Source organism: Bactrocera neohumeralis, chromosome 2 (assembly GCF_024586455.1).
Source record: "Bactrocera neohumeralis isolate Rockhampton chromosome 2, APGP_CSIRO_Bneo_wtdbg2-racon-allhic-juicebox.fasta_v2, whole genome shotgun sequence".
Lineage (NCBI taxonomy): Eukaryota > Metazoa > Arthropoda > Insecta > Diptera > Tephritidae > Bactrocera > Bactrocera neohumeralis.
Genome location: NC_065919.1, coordinates 66,314,178 through 66,339,182, shown reverse-complemented (window position 1 = coordinate 66,339,182; position 25,005 = coordinate 66,314,178). Strand labels below are relative to the sequence as shown.

At 37.9% G+C, this 25,005-nt stretch overlaps 1 protein-coding gene across 5 annotated transcripts; it reads right to left on the bottom strand.

Moving 5' to 3' along the window:
* Positions 1 to 538: 538 nt before the first annotated feature.
* On the bottom strand, positions 539 to 24,342 carry LOC126751761 (uncharacterized). 5 transcript variants are annotated; one of them, XM_050462281.1, is made up of 10 exons: positions 23,964 to 24,342; positions 19,747 to 20,027; positions 13,381 to 13,779; positions 13,059 to 13,248; positions 7,113 to 7,401; positions 4,190 to 4,370; positions 3,886 to 4,099; positions 3,534 to 3,740; positions 913 to 1,712; positions 539 to 838 (listed from the first exon to the last, which is right to left on the bottom strand). In XM_050462281.1, exons 2-10 carry the CDS (start codon positions 19,952 to 19,954, stop codon positions 612 to 614), a joined length of 2,715 nt encoding a protein of 904 aa, XP_050318238.1. In that variant the 5' UTR covers positions 19,955 to 20,027; positions 23,964 to 24,342; the 3' UTR covers positions 539 to 611. The 5 variants fall into 5 exon arrangements, with proteins under 5 accessions (XP_050318238.1, XP_050318248.1, XP_050318229.1 ...); XM_050462291.1 differs by having other exon boundaries at positions 23,972 to 24,342; XM_050462272.1 differs by having other exon boundaries at positions 24,138 to 24,342.
* Positions 24,343 to 25,005: the final 663 nt, after the last annotated feature.

Genomic DNA, 25,005 nt, shown 5'->3' with positions numbered 1-25,005 from the left:
GAATAAAAAAGTTTTATAGTACAAGGACATAATTTTTTGTGGCAGCTATATGTTATAGTGATCCGATATCGACGGTTTCTACAAATGAACAGCTTCTGTGGTGAATACGTCCGCAAAATTTCAGATGTTTAGCTAAAAGAACTGAATTACTATTTCACGGACCTCCGCCGACGTTTCTTTCTGGGAGTTTTAAGCATTGTGGCATACTTAATATACCCTGTTCAAGGCATAACTAAGTGTCCTTCGGTTGATTGACTATTACACGAGGATTGCCCCGCGACCTTAGGTCTATTGCGCCCACTCTTAAGTCACAAAGACTCACATTGCCCCAGCATATTGATAAAGTCCAATATTCTGCTGGGTGCTAGCGAAGCGATGTGATCCCTATTTGGAAACATGGATCCAAGAGCCTTAAGCCTGCGTCTACAGACTGCTGTGCAGTCGATTAGCAGGTGTTCTGGTCCTTCGGTAATTTTAATTAATAATTTTTATGATATAATATTGTAACTAATTTTTTCGCCATTACAGAAAGTTAAGCTTTGGACTTAAATATTACAATCAAGTTTATTTACAATGAAATACAAAATACGTTAATTTAAGTGTATTCGCAATCAAAGTGTGTAACCGCCTTGATCCGCCCAGTGCACGCGCCGACTTTCAAGGTAGTCTAGACTCTCTTTGATCTTGCGGTGTTCCTCGTCCATCATCGCCAAACGTTTGTACTTCTGTATGACATAGCAACAGCTGAACATTAGCGCGACTTGGAAGATTAACCAGAATATCAATAACGCTATGAGAAGACTCTGATTCAAGCAAAAATTATCCAATTGCATGTGATCTGAATAAAATTAAAAGAAAAGTAAAAACAATTTAACTACAAAATGTGGTAAATTAATTTTAGTGCGTACACACCAATGCCCGCAATCAGCAAGATGCCTCGCTCGCCATAAATAAAGCTGTTGCTGTTGACCTGATCGGGGCCACGCACGTGCAAATTAAAGTTCAATGGTAGTACGCCCAAATCCTGCATGGACATATTTTTCGCATTTAAATCACGTGTTAAATTCATCTGCTCAAGCTGATCCTCAGCCACATCCATCACTGTCGAGACGTAGACGGGATTTTGTACTTTGAAGCGTGTGGAGAGTGGCGGCAGTGGTTCCTGTGCTTGTGGCGGCGTTCGCGCTTGCACCTGACGTCGACGACGTCTCACACGATTATTCGATGCGTTGCTAACATTTTCACTGTCATTGGTGCTACCATAGCGATAGCAATTATCCTCCGGACAACGTTGCATACAAAAGCGTATTTTTACGTCGAAATTCACCAATGAGGAGCCGGCAAACTTGAAAGCATGAAAGCGTGCACGTAGCTTATTTTGTGTGGTGGTGCGTACACGCTCTAGCGCCGGAAATACCGTTACATCGACGGGGCAACCGCGTTCATCGATCAGTTTTACGAAATTTTGATTATCCTGCGTTTTGGCGATCAACGAAGTTGCGCGAAAATCGGGCAATGGCGGCAGTGCATAGTTGACTAACTGTTGCTGGTGTGGTGAGTATTCAGCAGTGATTTGTAGTTCTAGATTTTGCCCGATTTGCACGTCGTTCGTTTCGTGTTGATGTGAGATATCGACAATTTGTAGCGTTACCTTCGGCAGCAGTGGCACGTCGGTGCTATTGAAGAGCAGTGCACCCTCATTTGGCAGCGTGCTGTAATGATACAAAAAGTCAAACTCATTTTAAGGTTTAAAAATTTGTATTATAGATTTTATTTTCTATCGTCGGCTTATTCAAGATTTTGAAAATCTATAATTCCTTGTATTCTTCTTACTTAAATTAGACAACACAATTGGAAGTATGATATTATTAGGAATTTTACAGGTACTTGAACGAAAAACCCAAACCTTGAGATATCCGAATATAATAAATACTATGTTTAAGATAGATTGGGAACGACTATTCTCTCTGACGCGTGTATTCTTATTAAAGTCTAGTATCCTGTAATAATATATGTTAGTTTGAAACGATTTGACTTGAAAATTGTCAGCAGAACTATCGTTTGGCCACCGTGTTTTACTCCAAATCTATCTTACAGTTCCTGTTTAAAGTGGGGTTGCCTCCTAGGTGCATCAATAGGTCTTTCCTTGATTACGTCTATGACTTCGAACACTACGCTGAGCACGTTACGTACGCAGCAAACTAGACATGTACTGATCGCCATTCACAGTGGAGCCATCAACATCTTCAGCGTCTCCTTCTCAGTGAATGTACTTGGACTTAAACCACTACCCATAGTAGATGTATAAGCTCGCGTTGCCCAGAGTACCTAGGGTGACACTTGGCCAACTTCGTTCTGGATACTGTAGCAGGTTAAACCTCTACTTATCCAGAATAGACCCCTGCATACCAAATGTATTTCCAGTTTATAATGAGCCGCCACATGACTCTAACCACCTTTTTGTATGTCTAGCGAACCCCAATCGTCTAACAGTCCTCACTCTGTGATCCAACGCCGTCGAAACACCACGTTTTCTGTACCTACCGTTAGATAATTTCGATGACAATCAACTTGAACTTTACCACCCCAACGGAAACCGGAGGAACCGCTTCAACAACTAAACTCAGAATTTTTCTTTACATTTAACTTTTCGGAACTCTTTTTATTGCTAAATTCCTTTCGTGACATGTGGACATACGAGTGGTTAAGCCCCAAATGCTTTAAGAGATTTCCTATTCCATACCAATTCATCCGCTCCCTTCTATGTTCCCTTGTCTAGGAACTTCAATATAAGCGGAAAGTGTAAAATTATTTAGGCACTTGGCTTTCAGAAACTGTAAATTTTTTGGGCACATTTATTTTCTAGAAAAGGTGGACGGGATAAAGTATAGGCATTGTTAGGATCGAGTGAGTTTTGTGTAAACCTTGTAGCCCTGTCCACATTTTGCCACATCAGCCTTGATAAGATGCCAAGTTACAGTTAAAAAGGTGGTACTTTGGACTAAGTGGTCAATTGGGAAGTAAAATCAAGTTAAAATCTGTTTTAAATGTACTTGGTCAACATTTACGGATTTTTTTAGACTTTGAAAGAAAGACAGTGAAGTGTAAGACACTGCCTATTTTATCTCTTGGGACATTGATAACCTTTCTGAACCTGTTTAAGCTATACCTCCCGGAAATAATTTCGCTTCGCATAACACCGACGTAAGTAATCGGTCTAATATACAAGTAGCGTCTGCGCTGGCTAGAATCCGTCGTGAGAATAGATGCAAATTTTCCGATTCTCTAAGTTTGATTTGGTACCGTTCACTGGTATCAGAGTTATAGGAAGAATTCTTCGACGAAAGTGCTGGGTATTTCGTAATGGCGGCAACTTATGAAGTGAAAAATGGTTGCGCGGACGGAATTTTATAGGCAAGGCTCATTTCACACACTAACTGCACTAATTTCTTCATTTGTAATAAATATTTTGCTGGAGTGTATGCATTCAAAAAGCACAGAGCTAAGCTTCTATCTACCCAATTTCCACTTACTGTTGTGAAAACTCCAGCGATGACTCCAATGCTATGGCATTCGGTACATCTTCGCCCTCAACCTCATCCTCATCATTGCCATCCTCATTAGTACCTTCTTGCCGCATCGTCGAGTTACTCATTATGCAACCGACTTTAATGAGACGGTCGCCTTGTGTTTGCACGTTCGGATTATTTTGAATTACCACCAGAGCGGATATAAAGATTCTGCAATATACAGTAAGTAGCCAAGAGTAATTGGTAGTAATTGGTTATTTGGAAAGAAAGAATAACAGACGATGCGAAATATGACAAATTATTACTTTGCTTCGATGATTGCGAATGAAGCGAATATGGGTACACGCTTATTTACCTCTGATATGCTTTGGTGACTTCGTAGGCACGCAATATGCCGCAGCGATTCTCTTTAACCTCGGTACCGATCGGCAGGCGGAGCACGGTGCTTCTGGTGCCGTTGCCCTGTGCCATGCAGTGATCCGAATGCATACTCACATACATTTTGCCGTGAAACCAATCTTTCGGCGTATACTTGATGGCCATTTCGTCTTGTGTGCACAACACCTGCACTGTGTGGGGAGGAGAAGGGAATCGGTTGGGGTGTTTAGTTATTACAGACATTTATATGTGTATTTTAGATTTATATTTGTATTAGTTACCATCCAAGCACTTGACGCGACGCATATAGACAGATTTCTCACGCAACTTCAAGCTGCGCGGTCCCATGGAAATTATGTCCTCGGAGTGCAACAGACATTCCGAATTGCTTAGATCGTGTTCAAAGTAGAATGACACACCCTGGCAGTAGAATTTCGTCTCATGCGAACAGTATGCTTGGCACTTAAAAGAAAAAGCACAAATGTTCGTATTTTTCAAAATTGAATCAAATTTGAGGAATTTTAAAGTTTTAATTTTTTTTGTACGTTTCTTTAAATTTTCAATAAAGGGAAGGAATTATACAAGGATGGTCCCAGAGTTATCTCACTTAAAATTTAGGTAGGACCACGTTATGGTGGAGGTAATTTTGATCGTAGCCTAAATGTAAAGCCAGCACCCTTTAGAGTTTCCAAGTTTACAATATTTATTAGAAAGCTTATAATAACGCTAATGAAAAAGAAACACTATTTTTATAAGTCAACCTGACCATGTCTAGATACAGTTAATGCATAGAGAAACATCAGTCTAAGAAATTGTATTATTTCTATCAGTATGCTTCGCTGGAATTTCATCTATTTGCAGTTAGATCTAACCTGCAAAACTCACATCTATACAGTTAAGATTAGTGGGCCTTGGCATTTCGAAGAAAAATGATAAAAAGACAATTCTTCTGTTAAGTTCCTTGTTGAACTATATTTGATCACCGGAAATGAAGTTGTTCAAGATAGCTCTGAAGGTATAAAAGGGTCGCATTCGGACATACCGTTCATAAATATTTCGGCATGTGCAAACTCTACGCAAATGTGGTGTTGTCCGCGCACATAATCGACACAAGCACATTGTCAAAAATCAACTAAAGTGACCTTAAAGCCATTTTCCAATTATTTTTTTGTTATCAAATATCAAGAGAGAGGTCTCTGGGAAAAATCTCGCAGGGACTGAAGTCTATTTTGTAGCAAATTGTACTACAAAATGATACTACAACAAGTAAGGAAGGGCTAAGTATGGTAACTGCCGAATGACGCGCGTGATGTTTTGCACCAAGGCCGGAATCGAAGCGGCATTGTCCGCGTAGACTTTAGACTTCACATTTGCCCACAGGAAACAATCTAATGGTGTGATATCACACGATATTGTTGGCTAATCGACCGGTTCAAAACATGCAATTATCTGATCACCGAAATGTTCTCTCAATAAATCCATTGATTAATGCGATGTGCAGAAAGTGGCCTCTTCTTGTTAAAAGCATATGTCACCGAGATCACGAGCTTCAATTTCAGGCATCAAATAGTCGGTTATCATGGTGCGACAACGGTCACCATTGCCGGTTTCGTTCGCACTGGCATCATTTTTAAAGAAACCAACGGCCCATAAACCACACCAAACCGTTGTATTTTCTGAATAAAATGACAGCTCTTGAATATCTTCAGGTTGCTCTTCGTCCCAAATGCGGCAATTTTGCTTCTTTACATACACATTGAGCCAGAAATGGGTCGGAATTGAGTTTGGAAGATCGAACGGCTTCAGTTCTTGCAAAAGCTATATTTTGTAAGCTTTCAATTTAAGATCTCGATGTAAAATGCACCAAGTCGTTCCATACGTCAGTTCGAGTGCTGCGAACGGCGTTGAATCGTCTATCCACGGAGAGACAACTTCGTGTACACTCTTAGCCACGACTTCTATATTTTCTATTCGGTCGAATACTATCCAATAATTAATGCTGGGTTGCGAATACTGCGCTCAGTAGGCCGATTATGTTGACCATAAGTTGAGCGAAGCGCGCGAAACAAAGTCTTCAAAGAACGTGAATTTTCGTAATAAAATTGAACGATTTGTACACATTGTCTACGCGGAAGTCTTGTAAGTATTTCCATGATGAAGTGGCAAACAATACTGAACAAATATAACATGACGCACGCGTGATTTGTCAAAAGAAGGCTATTGAAAAAAGTACCGCTACTTGAATCATCCGTTACAATGGCTCCCATGCTATCCATGCAGCGCCGGTAGGGGTACATAAGAGATTTCTACTGAGCAAATTTCGGTATCATAGCTTGAATAGTTTAGGAGTTATGTGCATTAAACCTCTTCGAGTGCGGGGCCACGTTACAGCTTGCACGGACGGACACAGTCACCCGGATTTCAACTCGTCTCGTCATCCAGATCATTTATATATATGTATGCAAACCCATATCTACCTCAAACAAAACTATTGTACTGTATACAACATCTTGTACCTAAAGGTTGGAAGAGAAATACTTGTTTGTCCTCGCACATTTTTTTTGAAGAATTCCTAAATAAATCGGGTGTTTTATACCAATAATTTCGATATATGAATTGAGTACTTCAGTATGACATAAGTAACGGAAATCAATTCGTTTCGCCCAGATTATTTTGGTGGACATATATAATTCTCTATCAAACTTGACTTTTCGGGGCCTTGAGATTCTAGTACCGGTGGTTTAAGTTAAAGAATGGATATGATATACAGTAAAGTCTTAAAGCGAGGCCTTAACATTTCTGTATTTATTGTTGTAAACTTTTTGGCATTTAGATTCGGTGTTGCCATATCAGAATAATACTAGTAATTATGTATTTTAATTGTACTTATTTTTTTAGCAACATACCCATCCATATTAATTATCAAGCATAGATGGAATATTTTTCAAATATTTTATATCATATTAGTGCCTCTAACTAGAACGTCATGTTATAACATGATATATCTGTACATAAATGAGCATACATATGTAAGTATGTATATAAAAATTAATTTACACTGACTTTCCAATCAATTTCCAAACGATTGCATCATGCACGAATCACTGCACGAGTTTCTCCACTTTTTACAACTAATTTCCAATGTTTTTGTGTTTGATTTTTTTCGAAATCAATTAATACCTCGCTTAACAAAATAACACACACCTCTTTTTGGGTTAAACCCAAATACTTTGCTTCCGCATAAATGAAGCTACTGTTCGCATACAATTCGTATGAACAGCTATCGTTCTCGATCGGTCGTTCGTAACATTGATTTTCCATGTATTCTTCATCGTAGGGCGCAGCCCGGAAGGCATCGGGTTGTATCATTTTATCTTTATCGCTCAGTATGCAACGGCCCAATGTATTCTGTTGCGTTTGTTGTTGGTGCTGCTGTTGTTGTAGTTGTTGATTGTTACTCGCATGTTGCTCGGGTGGCACATGTTGGCTGAATCTGTTTAAATAAAAAAATTAGAAACATAAAAATAGTAATTGCGGTTAACATGATTTGTGGCATCTGTGCAATAAAAAGTATAGAAATGTTTGTGTGTATGTAAGTATGTATGTGTGCACCAGTGTTGGGATTATGTTGTTTAACAAATAGTTCTGTGTTTTTTTTTAATGATAAGCCTTATTTATGCGAAGCCTTTTTTATGTTTACATTTTTGGTGTGAGTTGTGTTATAGCTCCTAGAGCTGGTCTTATGGATTGTAAGATATTAAAAAATAAGGTCCCTGAAATGCGGGGGAAAGTGGTAATAACTTTCAATTTCCTAATTCGATCCGATCCATGTCACACACATTTTTATTAAAATATGATAACTAGCTTTATTTGTTCAAGATCGCCAGTGGCAGGAGATCCACTGAACTACACGCTCTCAATAAGATTTATCTTGCCACAATTGTAGGCGTCCATACTGTTTATTGCCCAAAAGGCGTGTATGCGGTAAGGCTGAAAATTTGCTTGGAATCTAGCTGTTAAAGTTGTATGGAGGAAGATGAGTTGGAAATGTCCAGGAACTTTCTCCTCGTGTCGAACTTTTGCATGAATGAGCATTAAACAACTCGGCAGTTATATTTTCGGTGAACTTGGCGAAATGCCGTAACTGATATCAGTCGCCTCAACAAATTTGTAGCAGGTTCAAAGTGCTTTGTCTATTGTTGGGGGGTCTTTCGATCAATACTTAAGAGTATTGAAGTTAAGTATCCCAATGGTAGGACGCTGTCCAAGTGGGTTCCGTTTTTGGATTAATCTTTTAAGATAACTTAACTTATATCGCCAGAACTCTATTAACGACTAACATAACCTACAAAAACTATAACTTTCGTGAATGTTTATGATGTTCAGGGATTGTCCTCTTACTAAATTTTAAAGTTTTTCTTCTTCTCGTTCTTGTTTATTGGGGTAGACACCATTTACGCGGTTATATCCGAGTTTAGAACAGGAAGTGTACTTCCTTTTCGCTGTTTGGTGCCAATTAGAGATTACGAGTGTAGCCAGGTTCTTCTTCACCTGATCGTTCCAACGGAGTGGAGGTCTTCCTCTTCCTCTGCTTCCCCCTACGGGTACTGCGCCAAATACTCTCAGAACTGGCGTGTTTTTATTCATTCGCGCTACATGACCTAGACAGCGTAGCTGTTGTGTCATAATTTCGCAAAGGACCATAAATCTCCCCCAGAATCTTTTCCTTGAAAACTCGTAACGCCAACTCATCAGCTGTTGTCATCGTTCATGCCTCTGCACCATATAGCAGGACGGGAATAATGAGTGACTTATAGAGTTTTGTCTTTGTTCGTCGAGAGAGGACTTTACTGCTCAATAATATATAATTTTGTACTTGTAACTCAAAGTCCTTTTCTTCGCGGAGTATCAGTTAAGATGTTAATAATGTATAGCTTTTAGGTTTTTTGGGGAAACTCTCCCCAAATATTGAAATTGGTAAATTATAAGGATAAGTAGCAAAATCTTAATAAAATTTCCAGTGTTTACCTTAAGCCCAATACCTCCATATCATAATCCCATATTGACATATGAACTATGTTTCACTATTTTTTCTTAATCTCGAGCTTGAAATAAGTATGATTATACTAAGGCTTACTCATTCGTTGCATGTGCTCTAAAACAGGAAGTAGTAGACATAGCTTCAGTTTAGTAAATGTCTTTAGAATGCTTTCCTGACACATTGCAAGCCTCTATTGACCAGCAATTTACCCAAATTTGAGGCTCAAAATTCTAATTGACAACGGAAGTAAAATAGGCAACATAATAGACCTATTAAGCAACAATTAAAGCAGATTAGAGTCTACTCGTAGCATGCTAAAATATAATAACAATTAATGAAATTAAACAAATAGTTAGCGCTCTTCACAAATGTCGAATTTTAATTACGGCTTGTGTAAATAGAGGCCTAAATTAATTGGTGTTGGCTTGCCTTAAAACTCTTGATTTCAACTTTAGTGCTATCTTAGCTTCAAGTTGGTGTGTGGTGTTCACGAGTTCGATGACTGATACTTTAAATTAAGAAATTATTTCGAAAATAATTAAATCCAGACATGTAGTTTAAGGAAGGTTCCTTCAAGTTATCTAAGTCTACTTGTTATCATTTGATTCTTGGAAAAACACATTCTTTCCATTTGTTTTTATAACGGAAGTACCGAGTATGGTTACGAACAATAGTTAAATAGCAAAAAAATACCATACATTCTGAGAATTTCGTATCATTGTAAACAAAGATTATCACCATCTTAATGAAGAAATCGTGGATTGAAGTTTGAAATTAGTCAAAATTTTACTTTCATGAGATCGATTAAAGTTTTCTGGCCAAATGGTTTGATTTGGCTTCGAGTTCCGAGTGAAAACCTTATTGTGGGTTAACATTTTTATTCATCAGTTATAAATATTTTTGGCAGTTCATACGAGACCGGATGTATTACTGTTGTAGTTGCTGTAAATTGTAGAATTTTCTGCCCATTATTAAAGTGAAATGTGTATTCGAAGTTTAAACTTAAACTTATTGATTCGGAACGGATTCGGATTTTATTCGGCCAAATACGGCCAGTTCGAAAGCATTTCTCAATATCATTTCATTACACTAGTTTACAGTCATTTTTTGACTGTGATGTTAGAGGCTCTTTCTGGTCAATTTTGGGTTGCTAAAACCGCAAATGATAGTAAAAATTGTGCAAAAAATAGTAAGACTTTTTAATTTAAAATTTCGCGCGAAGACCTCTTTGTCGAAAACTTTTTTTTAGGTTCATATGACTGTCAGTGACCTCTGCGCCAAAAGTCATATCAAAATAATCATTCATCATTTCAATCAATCATTATTTTCTGAAGTACCTAAAGTGCATTCGGCGTTTTTTTACGATGAGTGAGATTATTCAGCAAAAGCTGTTCCATTAATTTTTGTGTGTGGAATCAAATTTCTGGTGCCGAAACGTTCAGAATTTTGGAAAATTGGTTCGGCGATAATTGTTTGTCGCGAGCAAGTGTTTTTGATGAATACAAATTATTCAAAAAGGGTCGAGAACGCGTTTACGATGGACCACGTCCAGGACGGCCATTAACATCAATTGATGATCAACACGTCCAATAGAATAAAGGATTTGGTGCTTGTGAATCGACGATTAACAGTCAGAGATCTTATTGGCTTCGTTGGAATATCGGAAGAATCAGTGAAAACCATTTTGAAAGATCATTTGGGCCTAAAAAAGAGGAAATCACGAATCGAAAGACAGCGTCGCGTTAACGTCTGTGAAACAATGCTTTCCGACTACCTAGATTTCAATCTATGCTTTCGACCCGGAATCAGACGTTTATCGGAGGATTATCGTGGCAAAGGTGAGCGAAGTCAATAAAACTACGTCAAAGCAGGGGCTATGTTGACAGTTTTCTTCGATTATTGAGTGCACCACACCACTCCAAATTCCCTCCGACCGGCCAACTATAAACAAGAAATACTATTTGAGTGTTATGTGTCGTTTGCAAGAAGCTATTCGTAAAAAGAGGCCGGAATTATGAACCGACCACTGTTGGTTTTCCTACGACGATAATGCAGCCTCGCATACTGTAATGATTCTTTGTAAGTTGTGTGCAAGCTGCATGTTAATTTTAGGTTTGATGTCCGGCTAAAACGTCCTCAGTGCTATGAATTAACTCACTAGATTTGTATCCATCGCTTATACTATACTTTGATTGCTAATTCGCTGATTCCACCGAAAAGGGAGGGAAGCTCGTACTACTACATTCCATAAAAATTACGTAGTGAAAAGTAAAATATTTTATCGGCGAGCTATCACTTGACTGCTCACGTAAAAAGGTTTTCGTGAATCTGTGTGGGCGTTGGGAGGTGGTCGAGCGAAAAAAAGTGGCCGTGGCAATTCGTAAAACGTGCGATTTCGTCAAATTAGCATACGTATATCGAATAGATGTCACAAATTAATATGTGTTTAGTGTATGCACTAAGGTGTGTAAAATCGTTTTTTTTTCGTTTGGTACTCTGAAAACTATGTACGGGAAGGCTTACAGCTTTCTATTTTTTTTAATAGAGAATTGGAAGCGAGATACCAACTATTTGAAAAAAATATCTCGTTAATGTCTCATAAAATTCATAAAAAAATATATATATAATTGACTGAAAATATTCAAATTTGTTTACAAAAAATCGTCATAAATATTTTTTGAAGAGCACATAATTTCCCATAAAAGCTATGAATCGAGATATATTTTCAAATACCCTGAAGTGCATTTAGCTATCTGATGATAAGAACAAATAGAAAACAGAAGAACCTTCCCGTTACAATTAAGAGCTCATACCTGGAGTATCTCATGGAGGTATCTGTGAACACATTTAAGAGTACCAAACGAAAAAGAAATAATTATTTTTCTCCCACCCTAATATACATATCGGCCAAGTACATAAATAGCCTCGACCTTGCCTATAATGAAATAATTTATCAATTTACAAATAGTAAAATGCAAATCACATTTGTATTGAGGATGAGCAAATATTCGCAAATAATAATTATTGAAATAAAATCAGTGAAGCCTAGCGAAACATATGCGCGCAGGCAAATAGCGGGCTGAAATGAGCTACTGCATCGAATTCACATCGCATATACAAATGCTAGCAGTATTAAATAACCGCTAAAAAGAGCTAACTAATTGCGATTGCAATGAGCTCATACCTGACAAACAACAACAATGCGGCGCATCTTTTTCCATTTTCAGCGTTGACAATATAGCCGATAAAGCCATAGAACTCGCATTTGGAATTTCTTTCCGTATTGTGTCGGTTTCGCTGGAATTTAACACACCCCACCACCCTTGAATGTATGTGCTTAGTAAAATTTAAAAGTTATATAAACATATAAGGGCTGTGTTTGATAAATCATAGAATTATTGAAGAGCTTATGCTTGCTCTTCAGAAGATATTCATTTGAATGGGAAAATACTCGTATTTTGCGTAATTAAATTCTCGATTTCTGGTTTGGTTTTAGTGGCGCCAGTAGCAGAAGTATCAGCGGATAACACCCATAACATCGAGAGAATGTTCGTGGAGTTTGAGAGCACGATAGTTGCTGTCAATGTTCCTGTTGTTGTAATAGCATAAAACACCTTGGATTGAACCAAACCTCAAGTAAACCGATAAATCGGAAAAAATACCTGTCGGGGGCACAGATTTCCACAATCGAATATAACGGGAATCAAGTGGATTTCTCTGGGCTCAAATTTTAAACGAATTGGAGTCACATTGTTTAACTGATAGATTCTTTCAGAGCAAATGAGTACTAAAAGTGGATGTTCTCTCTTGAAGATATGTTGACGTATTCAAGTTACACTCCTTTGATTTCAAAATAGATTCGATATTTCAGAAATAAATTTTCAATCAACGAAATAAAATTAGGAATACATTTTTTTAGTTTAATATTCGATTTGTATGAAGAGGTCTCCACTGAAACTAATATATGAAAGCAAATACAAGAATATTGCCCGAAGAAGTGGAATTTATTTTGTAATTTTATTAAAAATTTCGTAGATTTATAAAACTACCCACGTACACCATCCGAACAAACGCACACATATGTATGTATCATCCTCACAATGACTCACCTCTCACGATTATTACGGTAGGATGGCGCAAATGATGCGGACAAACACTTGAATTCGCTTTCAAAGAGACAACTTTCGGCGCATTCACGTCGCGTGACCAGCGTTGCTATTGTCTTCTTTCCCTGAAACACCAGACTCGTACCGGGAATTTTTGTCAGCGTCCATTTGCGTTGTTTGCACACCTCGGGCACTGCACGAGACAAAGGAAACGGCAAGCAGAAACACAGCCAAGCACATGCAAATGGCGGTTCAACAATTTCCAAGTTAATAAATGAAATTAGCTTCAATTCGTTTTTTTTTTGTTCTGTCATTTGTCACTCACCCTTCAAACAGGTTTTCTCATAGAAAATCGCTTCAGCATCCGCCACCAACGGCAGTTCATTGGCAATCGCTTGGTAGCGTGGCTGACGGTCAAAGTACGTATAGCCATAGCATTGGTTCGTGTCCAGCAGATGGACATAGGCAATACAATCGCTGTCCTCATTACATAAACGCCAACAAATGGCGCTCGCGGTTTCGCAGGCTATCGCCAGTTCGTGACTTTGACCATCTGTCGCACCTACAACGCTGTAACTTTCGCGTCTGTGGCGATTGCGATCCTTGAAATTATACGTCGGCGCGTAGATGAGGTTTTGTTCGGTTAGATATTCCAGTGGCGGCCGGAAGCCAACAATTTTCTGTAGGCGCATTTGATAAAGTGGACACTTGAGTAGTAGGGCATCTGAAAAGAGACATAGGAAGTGTTGTTAAAGCGAATTTCTTTGTAACAACAACAGTTATTAAATGGTTAAATAAAAGTTTGAGTTTATTGCAGAAAAGTAGCAAAGAAGTTGACAAATAATATTATTAGAGTAGTCATTAGGAATTTTTTGACAGATCACGTGTGAGTTGTGTCAAGCTATTTGTTATTTTTGTTCAGTATTGTTTGGAATTTTCGAAAGACTTACAACTGAACAACGCTTTCAAACAATTCTACTTTATTATAAAAACTCACTGTACAAAAGCGCGCTTCGCTCAACTTATGCTCAACATAATCGGCGTATTGAGCATACTATTCGCAACATCCTCACCCACCTTGAGACCCAGCATTCATTATTGGATGATATTCGACCGAATAGGCCATGTCCAGCATTTAGTGACGAAGATATACCAGACGTAGCTGAGAGTGTACACGAAGACCGTGGAGACTCGATTCGGCGCCATTCGCAGCAACTCGGACTGACGTATGGCATGGCGCATTTTACGTCGAGATCTTAAATTGAAAGCGTACAAAATACAGCCTGTGGAAGAACTGAAACCGCTCGACCCTCCCAAGCGACATCATTTCACTCTATGGAATCTATGGAAAATTCCAAGAAGATCAATGGCGACCGTTATTGTACTATGATAACCGACTCTTTGATGCTTGAAAATGAAGCTCCCGATCTCGTCGTCATTTGGTTTCAAAAAGACGGCGCCATTTCCCACACATTGCATCAATCAATGGATTTATTGAGAGAACACTTCGGTGAACAGATAATTTCACGTTTTGAGCCGGTCGATAGCCATCAAGATCGTGTGATATCACTTCGTAAGAATTTTGCATTCAGGCCTTGGAGCAAAACAGCACTCTTGTTATTCACCAGTTACCAGTAGAAATGCTCGACCGATGCATTGAAAATTGGACTCAATGGATGGACTGTCTGCGATGTAGCCGCGGGCATTTGAAAGAGACAATCTTTAATTCTTTCGAATGATAATAAACATTCTTCATTAAATTTGTAGTAGAGAGAACGTCGAAAGGGATTACAATTTAGTAGTAAACACATTGATAGTGGGAATATAAGATGTACGATTCCTCACAAAAAAGTTTATGTTATGACCAAGGCACATTCGTTTCGATAACTAGACTACTTCATATTAGCCGAATCGAAGTTCGCTAAATAGTACCTTTAAGCTTGAAATAATATGTTTCTTTGTTTATTAGCTGTCATCCATTCGACCTTTCTCGTAGAACAACTCTTGTCAACAGGTGCTACTTCAGACTGAGTAGGCAATTGAGAAATAAAGTCCTCTCTCGACGAGCAAAGACCAAACTCATCATCCCTGTCCTGTTATATGGTGCAGAGACATGGACGATGACAATCTGATGAGTCAGCGTTACGATTTTTCGAGAGAAAGATTCTGCGGAAGATTTATGGACAGAAAAAAGTGTAGTCCGTAGGAGTAATTTTAAAAAGAAATTAATTGAAAGTGTCAACAAAGAATTGAAAAATACAAAATCACAAAAAAATTTATTTTAGTCGGTTTATTATTATAGTGTGACTGTTATTGAGAGTGTGTTGGAATATACATATATTTTTCCCCTTTGTTGCCTAAAGAAAATTTACTTCCTTCCTTCCTGTTTTTCTTTAAACATTGCAAAAGAAATTCCAATCAATTTTAAAACTTTGAAAAAATTTTAACTTGTAAGTTTTCTTATACCCTCTAACTGTACTCTATATACTAACTGTACTCTATAGTACATACGTTACATATTATATGTATATGCGGTGCAGGAATTTAGATCACTCATACGCACTGTCTTTCTCTTTTCAGTTTTAATAATTTCAATTAGTCAACTTTAAACTCTAAAAAAGCGGAACAATTTTCTTTATACCGTGCTATTAAATCTTTCTTCATTTAGAAAACGGTTTTAACACACTTTTTATTTCAAATCATTATTTATTTCTCTGGCCTTGCATTGAAGTCACAGCGTACGTATAGAATGCTCCGTGCTTACTCATGGAATATGAGTACAAAGTTTAAAATCTTTTTGTTGTTAAAATAAAGCAATTTTATTGTGTGAAGTTTGCATGCAAATAAATTAGTTGGAGAGAATTAGATAAGAGCAAGAGAATATCTAAATGAAGATATGTTTTTTGTGCCTACAAATTCTATTTGTAGCTCTATGTAATCGTACTTAGATGTGTATTGTAGAGCTAACATCTACTAAGCAGTTAAAAATACATTTCGCTTTAATTGAGCAAGTGTAGTTTATATGTATCTATGTGTGTATGCCCGAGTTCCATTTAAACTTTAGACAGAAAATAAAAAAAATGATTGATGCCAAGTCTAGTGCCCTGAACTCTCATTGAATCATTTTATGAAGTAATAATGTTTTTCTATAAACTATGAGAGAATATAGAAAGTTAATTCGTTTCCACTAAATTTTTCAAAGATATTACTGCAGGCTACCAAATGGAAAAATGGAATAAGTTTATATTTACTTCTGAAAATTTTCTCGCGAGTATTTTGGGTTGAATAGAATATTAGCTATAAAGGAGGCCGTAATTACACAAAACAAGAGAAAGTGTTAACATCTGTTGCACCGAAGCTGTAATACCCTTCACATATACAAAATATTCATTAAAAGAACTTTAATCGGTCTTTACAGCATATGTTATATTGACTTGATCTGGACATTTTTTGCGGAGATTCCACCATTACCTTGGACAATAAACCGTGGCAAATTTCGTGAAGATATTTCCTCAAATGGAAACATTTTTCATACAAGCACTTCTTCCGACCGCTCAGTTTGTGTGGCACCTACTTGTATATGCTTTAGTGGTTTGATACATTTCACAAGTAGTCTTACTATTCACCCCGGCAAACTTATTTTTAAAGAAAACAACCCAAACACATCAAATGTAATAGGTAAATCCGTTGAGTCAAATTTTCGATGATTCATTCGAGCATTTCGACTTGTAACTGATGAATGTCGCGCCTGATGTTTTGCTTGGACTTTACATATCTCCACAGATTGAAGCGATGTGTTGGAAGTGGCTCCGTCCTGTTAAAACTAAATGTCGCCGAGAAAACGATTTTCGATTGCAGGAATCAAATAGTCATTATCATGGTACGGTAACGGTCGCCATTGACGGTGACGTTCTCAATGGCATTTTTTTAAGAAATATGGACCGATAAATTCAACAGCCCACAAACCACACCAAACAGTTGTTTTTTTTCTAGATAAAATGGCAGCTTTTGAATTTGTTCAGGTTGCTCTTCGTCCCAAATGCAGCAATTTTGCTTGTTTACATACCCATTGAGCCAGAAATGGGTCTAATCCCTGAACAAAATTTGACTCGAAAACGTTGGATCTTCTCGGAACTTTTAAAGAGGTCATAGAGCGAAGCGATCTCGCTTGGGAAGGTCGAGCGGTTTTTGTACGTCCACAAGCTGTATTTTGTACGCTTTCAATTTAAGATCTTGACGTAAAATGCACCATGTCGTTCCATACGTTAGTAGGAGTTGCTGCGAACGGCGTCGAATCGACTCTCCAAGGAGCGACATCTTCGTTTTTTTGTTTTTGGTGTCGGATAATTTTTGCAAGGCCGTTCGTTGGATTATTGAACAGTATCGACCTAATGTAATGAAGCGTGTGATAAATACCATAAGGTTCTCAGCAAGACCAAGCATCTCTTTATCGGGCTCTACTCGAGTGGTAGGTCTTATAGTATGAGTCTAGCATTGACACGCTTCATACACAAAGCATTATTCATTAGACAAAAGATACTCCCGAAAAGGCTACTGCAACAATTGCAACGATTTTGTAGCCATGACTTTTTGAATCGAGCGCCTTTTGGTGGATCCCACTATATATCGACTGGCGCGTTACAAGCTGCTATCTTTATCGATTGTTCCGTGACATTTCATGTATGTATGTTTGTGTTATCGGTGCGAAAATGAGCTTCGAACAAAGAGCCAACATTAAATTTTCTTTTAAAATTGGTACAACTTTTACAAAAACGATTCAATTGATGAAACAAGTTTATGGCGATGATTGCCTATCCCGTAGCAGAGTGCACGAGTGGTTTCAACGTTGTCAAAGTGGTCATGAGGCATAAAGGACGATCAACATGTGGGCCAATCAAAATCTTTGATCACCGGAAATTCCATCGAAACTGTGCGCGAATTCATCAAAAATCTGCCGAAATCATCATTGAAATTCATGGAAAAGGATTTGAACGTCTCCAAAACATCGATTTATCGCATTTTGACCGAACATTTGGGCTTGCGAAAGATGTGTGCACGGTTTGTTCCGCACAAATTGACTGGACGACCAAAAATTGCTCAGAATCCAACATTCGAAGGACATCATTAAAGAGGTCAAAAAGGACAAAAACTTCCTTTACAAAATTGCGACTGGTGACGAAACGTGGTGTTTCCAATATGATCCCGAAACAAAACGCCAGAGTGCTAAATGGAAGGCACCGGACGAGCCGAAACCCAAAAAATCGCGCGTGAAGAAGTCAAAATTGAAGACAATGCTGATTTGTTTTTATGATTCCCAGAGTATTGTCCACAAAGAATTTGTTCCACCCAGCCAAAACGTCAATGGGGTATTCTACCTTGTAGTTTCGAAGCGTTTGGTGCGCCGTGTTCGGCGCGAATATCGCGAAGATGAAAGTTGGCGTTTGTTGCACGATAATGCGCCGTCTCATCGATCGACGCTTGTGACCGATTATTTGACCAAAAATAACATTTTAACCATTAACCAATCCCCGTATTCACCTGATATGGCACCGTGCGACTTCTTCCTTTTCGAAAAAATGCATTTGCTCGTGGCCATTCAAAAGGCTTGCACCGGCATACTAGCGGCCATACCGGCCAACGAGCTAAAACACTCGTTCTACATGCTTTTGGACCGTACAGAAAGCTGTGTTGAAGCAGAAGGAGACTATTTTGAATAAAATAAATTGATTTTGCCGAAAAAAAACTTTTTTTTGAAAAGTCCTGTTTATGATGAGTCGACGTTGCGAGTTTTCGAGAGAAAAGTTCTGCGAAAGATTTATGGTCCTTTGCGCGTTGGCCACGGCGAATATCGCATTCGATGGAACGATGAGCTGTACGAGATATATGACGACATTGACATAGTTCAGCGAATTAAAAGACAGCGGCTACGCTGGCTAGGTCATGTTGTCCGATTGAATGAAAACACTCCAGCTCTGAAAGTATTCGAGGCAGTAGCCGCCGGGGGAAGCAGAGGAAGAGGGAGACCTCCACTCCGTTGGAAGGACCAAGTGGAGAAGGACCTGGCTACGCTTGGAATATCCACGATTGGCGCCAAGTAGCGAAAAGAAGAAACGACTGGCGCGCCTTTGTTAACTCGGCTATAATCGCGTTAGCGGTGTCTACGCCAATTGAGAAGAAGAAAGTCCTGCTTACTTTCGAACGGAAAAACAGAATTTTTATCAAATTCGTTGTTAATCTTTTTCCATGGTAAAAATCGTCAGAAATACTTTTCACGTCGTAAACAAGCAGTTGGCCAACACACACTAATTGACATATGGAGATCAAATTTCACATGAACTTAAAAAAGAGGAAATAGGGAAATTTTTTCAAATCAATCGATAATAAATATTAAGTTTTAAGCATAGGGTAAGCAGTTGTCAAAAATAGTATTGTCGGTCAACAATATTTCTAATAACGAGCACTGAACCCCAACGACAAATTTCAACACCAAACTAAGTGTTTTCTTCTTCTCTCGAGCACATATTTATGTAGCAATGTCATTAGCAAGTTCGGTTGTCATTTTATTATAAATAATTTTGTGCTCGATTGCAAATGCCAGTCCGTATTTGACTGATAACATGACATTATTAAATAAATGGTCAACCAAAAGCATAATTACCGAAAATTTCGTCTAAAATCAAATAAAACTTACGGCAGTTGATGTGCAACAATTGCAGGCAGCAAAGCAGCAACACTGTGGCGAGTAGGCGTTTGAAAGGCTGTCGCTGTGACAATGTGGACAGATGCAGCTGAGCGGCTGGTGGCGTCGATGACTTTGGCATTTTGGTGCTTACGCTCGTTTGTGCAGCACAAATACTATGTTGCACTGTGGCTTTGTATGTATATGTGTGCGCGTGCATGAATTTCTGCTTTCAATTTGAACACTGAACACTTATTGATTAACTGTTGCACCGATGTAGGCGGCATTCAAAACTAAACGATGATAGCAATAATGATTTGCAAACACAGAGCACAATAAAAGCCTACACACACACACACACATACAAATATATGTAAGTGAGTGTGTGAAAATTCACAATTTGATAAAACTTACGCACACATACACACACGTTTGCAATAATTTTAGTTTGACAATGGAATTTATGGTAACAATTGTATTTGCAAAATGGCGCACAAACAACATTTAGTGGGTTAACTGTTTATATTTATACGTTTTCATTTAAATATGTATATATATGTACATAAGTAGATTTGTATTTGCGAATTCGGCACAATTAGCACTTTTGATTCGTAAAGTGGCAGTCACGTGTGTAAATATGTAACATTGTAGATTAATTTTACTCAATATATATATCATTTACATACATATGTATATATATGTACATATATATGTATGTTTGTTTGCACGTGTGTCGATGCTGCATGCAACCGAATTTTGTTGGCACATTTAGTGAGCTTTTGTTGTTGTTGTTTTGTTGTCATATAAATTACAAATATTCAATTTGCAACAATACATCTATATATATACCTTCATATACATATATTATATACAACAATTTACATAGGTATATGTATCTAAATGTTTACACTACTGTGTGCCTCATAAAATTTTCTCGGTGTTTGCGGCGTTTCGAATTTACCATGATTTCACAAGCACTTTAAATAAATTCAACAAGCAATTAGCTTTTAGCTAAAATCCTATGATTATATACCCTTGAGAATTGAATAAATATGCCGTTATTCAATTATGTATGCATGCATATTGTAATCGAGTTACACTATTATTTTAACTGATATTGAAAATTCTGATTGATTTATGGAGGGAAAAACATATGTATTAGTTTGGAAAAAATTATGGAAATTCATATTCTGCATATAAATTTTGCAGAAATTTATTTCAATTTAATATGAAATTTTATTATTTTATATAGTTTATTCATTTCTGAGACAGTGCAGAGCAATAGAGAATCACTAAATTATGTTTTTATTATTTATTAGCACTGAGTTAAACACATAAATTTTTATTTATAAATTTTCAAAAGTAACCTAAAAATAGTGAGATTCAAGGGGACTCACTTTTAAGCAAGCACCCTAAATTGAACAGAAGCCTGCCACGTCGTTGAAAAATAAAAGACGTCTTGACCATATATTTGATATTAATTTAGAAAATCTGGTATCAAATTAGTAAACAGCGATCCCGAAAACCAACGATAAATTTTTAATTTTTCGCTCGCCATCTTGTATTCACCATTTTGAATTTCAAAAACAAAGGTCAGATTCGTAATCAGCGACTTTGAAAACTTCGAGTAACAAGTTCCAAGCAAATTCGTCAATAATTAAAAAGTTTTAAAAGTTGGGCTTGCCACTAAAAATACACCATGTGTTTTGAGGTTAGAAAAAATTATGACGTGATGATCGGCTAAAGCGGACTTCGGATACTTGTTTAGCGACCCCAAAAACAAATAATATAGCAAGTGTGGCGAAATGAACTCCTCACCATTTCTTTTCGTGGACCTGTATAATCGTTTGAATACCCAACCACTGCTCTAGAGTATTAAAGATGATGTTGGTATATCGGACTTAAATTTTTTTTTTTGATTTTTCAATATGGTATTTGGGTTTAAAGAATAAAAAAAGGTATTAACACCCTGAAAATTGCTTTATGGGTTCATACCCGTTAAAACCCTGGCTGTAAGTGGGGACACAATAAATATGAATAGTAACATATAAAATAAATTAAATAAGGACGGAGAGAAAGCTGATCGAAACCGACCTCGGTTAAACTGAACGGTCTTAGGAGATCGGTTTGGGAGATGAAATCTACCAAGAGAAAACAAAGGTAGAGCGGAAGTGCATAGCGAAATCGACAGCACTAATAGAGGAACCTCTGCTAAGTTCATGGGAGTCTTGGGATCTCCAGCGAACTCTAAAGGCCTTGTGAGGAAACGTGTGACGGTAGCTAAAAAGCTCTGTAGAGAGATTTTTCACGGATGGTTCGAAGCTAGGAGGGAAGGTTGGAGGGGAATTTTCTATAGAGAACATTCCGTCAATATTAGCTTTAGGCTATCGGATCACTGTAGCCTTTATCAGACAGAGGCGGTAGACGTATTGCTGTAATGTTCAGCCTCTTTCAGGGAGACGAGCATTCACTGCGACAGCAGAGGGGAAATATTTGCGCGTTCAAAGCTAGTGAATCAGAGTCGTTTGGGTGCCTGGTCGCAATGGTATTGTTGGCAACTGCAAAGTCGAAGACCTAGCCAGAGATACACGCTTGCCCTGTTCACAACGGAATGGGACCGTGTTGGATCACCATTGGCGTTTTGCGTTTTAGCACAGGACCGATGGACCATGCGTGCGCCTGGCAGTCGCTGATCGAAGACCGGTTAATGTGCGATTGCGAGATATTTTTTACCTAAAGTAGAACGCAAGATATCTACTGAGCTACTTGTCCTCAGCAAAGTTCCTACACTGGTATTTAATATCGAAAGTGCTCTTGAATATAAGGAATACGGAATCTATTCTGAACAGTATCCAGTCAATACGTATTGGTCCTGCTATACAACGTTGGATCAGAAGCCGTTTGGCCTTTAGATGGATAAGAGCAGAACGGAATGACGCTAAAATGACCAAGGAAGTTTGTACAGGTATTCTCCAAGGTGGAGTGCTATCTCCGCTTCTATGACCATTAGTCGTGAATAAACTGTTAAGGAACTTTGAAGGCAGGGCCCCTAAGATAGTGGCCACATTACCATCTTAATAACAGGAAGGTGTATACAGACCATTAGCAGTATTATGACCACCACTCTCAACACAGTTCAAAACTAGTCATCGCAAGCGGGTCCGGGGTTGAACCCGGAGAAAACGGATCTGCTGGTGTTTAAAAGAAAGCACAAAGTTCCTCTATTGAGGTTCTCGTCTATAAATGGGATACAACTCTCTCTCAAGGACCGTACCAAGTACATTGGCGTAGTCTTGAACAGCAAACTGTTGTGGAAGCACAACGTCGAAGAAAGAGTGGGCAAAGCTTTGTATGCGTGTAGGCAGATGCTTGGTACAACCGGGCTCTCTCCCTCCCTTATGCATTATAATAATTAATTTATATACATATGTATATTTGTATTATATTGGTAGTCGAAAAAGTCTTTTCGTATTTTGTTAATAGATGTCGTTGTAGTCGTTTGTATATCTCCAGTGCTGCCAATCCCATTGTGTCATACCGTTTAGTGTTGGAAAGGTGAGATTTTAAGCTTCATTTAACCAAAAAAAAATTAAGTTCGGGGAGTTGAAAATGGTTACAGGTGCTCAAAAATGAGTGAAAATAATGAGAAATTCGCTATATTTTGAAATGTTTGTATAAACAAAAGGGAAGAATGCCACACGAGCCACCAATGAAATTTGTGAAGTTTATGGAGACGATGCTGTATCAGTTCGTGTAGCACAACAATGGTTCAGTCGCTTCCGTTCTGGTAATTTCGAAATTTCGATTTACACTAATGAAAGTTTTACTCTGATGGAATAATGTCTATAGCGAAAAAATGACAAAAAGTGGTAGATCAAAATGGTACTTATTTGTTTATTTATTTATTACTGTAAAAATAAAAAAAAATAAGTTGAAGTTTGATTAGAACTACGAAAAGACTTTTTAGACTACTAGATATCATTTCTTTATTATTTTTGTTGTTTTTCAGATTCAACGAAAACTCGTCCTCGAACCCATATAACTAACAAGTCTTATGTACTTCTAGGTACTTCCCAAGCTTTAGTCCTTGCAAGTTTCAAAAGTATAAAATGTGTGAAATGTTCGGTTATATTTGAACTTAGCTCTTTCTTACTTGTCTTTCATTAATTTTATGCAAGTTTCAAGGGACTCATACACAATTTAACTAAGTAATAATTATTGCACTATACTTTCATACTGAAATCAAATCCAGCGATTTTCTATGAAATAACATTTATTTGTCAAAATATTTAACATTTTTTTTGTTTCAATATCTTTTTTATATCGCAGCAGTTTTATAACTTTTCGCAAACTTTTAACACAATTCTTGGCCGTTGCTCGCGCACTTTTCTTAATTAACTCACTTCGGCACCAATTAAATATTGATAATTATGCAATAGTAATTAGTTATCATTTCGCTTTTAACTATCGCATTTGCATTCTTTGGATTTCATAAAAACTTTGCAGCTAAACTTTTACAATTTTCAATTACATAAACTTTATCGCGACGAACGCGCGCCGCGCCAGTTAAGCTTGTTAAACGTTGCGCTTTTGACTCGCAAATAAAATTGTAAATACAAAAACACAATTTTTCAAGTTGACAATTCAATTCAAATCAAATACTCGCGCCCAACACTCAGCTTAGCCAGCAAACAGACACACGCACAAGCTTGGAGCCAAACGCTCAGCGTGCCCTCACTTTCGTTGGCCGCAAATCGCGCTCACTTTTAACGGCGCTAACAACATTTAAAGAAAAGCATGTGTATGTGTGTGTATATATGTATATGTGTGTATGTGGGTATTTGCGTTAAAAATAAATTTATTTTGTTTACCTACCTGTGAGGGGGTGTGGGTGGGCAAGCCTTTGAGTGGCATACAGCGGACAGCGGCTTGATCATGCGGTCTCGCTGGGCGTGCTCTCTGGCGTATGAGTACTCACTCCTCTCCAGTGGGGAAATTGAACCTAGGTGTGCAAATTCTAATTGTTATGGGATACTCGAGCCCTGTTAACTAGCTGAGCTCAGCATCCAGTTGTGTCAATTAACTCGCTCGTCAAATGATTAGAGTCTAAGGTATATGAGTGCAGTTAGTTTAAGCTAAACACATTTTTAACATATTTGCAACTAAAAACGCACACAGCGACACATATATTTTTTGTATTTGTGTACTTCTCATGTTGCCTTGCGAATTTCACGCTCATGCCAAGTCGCTTAATGCTAGCGTGGAAGGGTA

Bases quoted from the DNA above. Each gene is read 5' to 3' on its own strand.
- LOC126751761 (XM_050462281.1), bottom strand. From the start codon at position 19,954: ATGCACGCGCACACATATACATACAAAGCCACAGTGCAACATAGTATT. The intron at 4,371-7,112 runs GTGTGTGTTATT...TTTTCTTTTAAG, and splicing joins TGGGTTTAACCCAAAAAGAG to TGCCAAGCATACTGTTCGCA. The intron at 839-912 runs GTGTGTACGCAC...AATTTTATTCAG, and splicing joins CTTGCTGATTGCGGGCATTG to ATCACATGCAATTGGATAAT.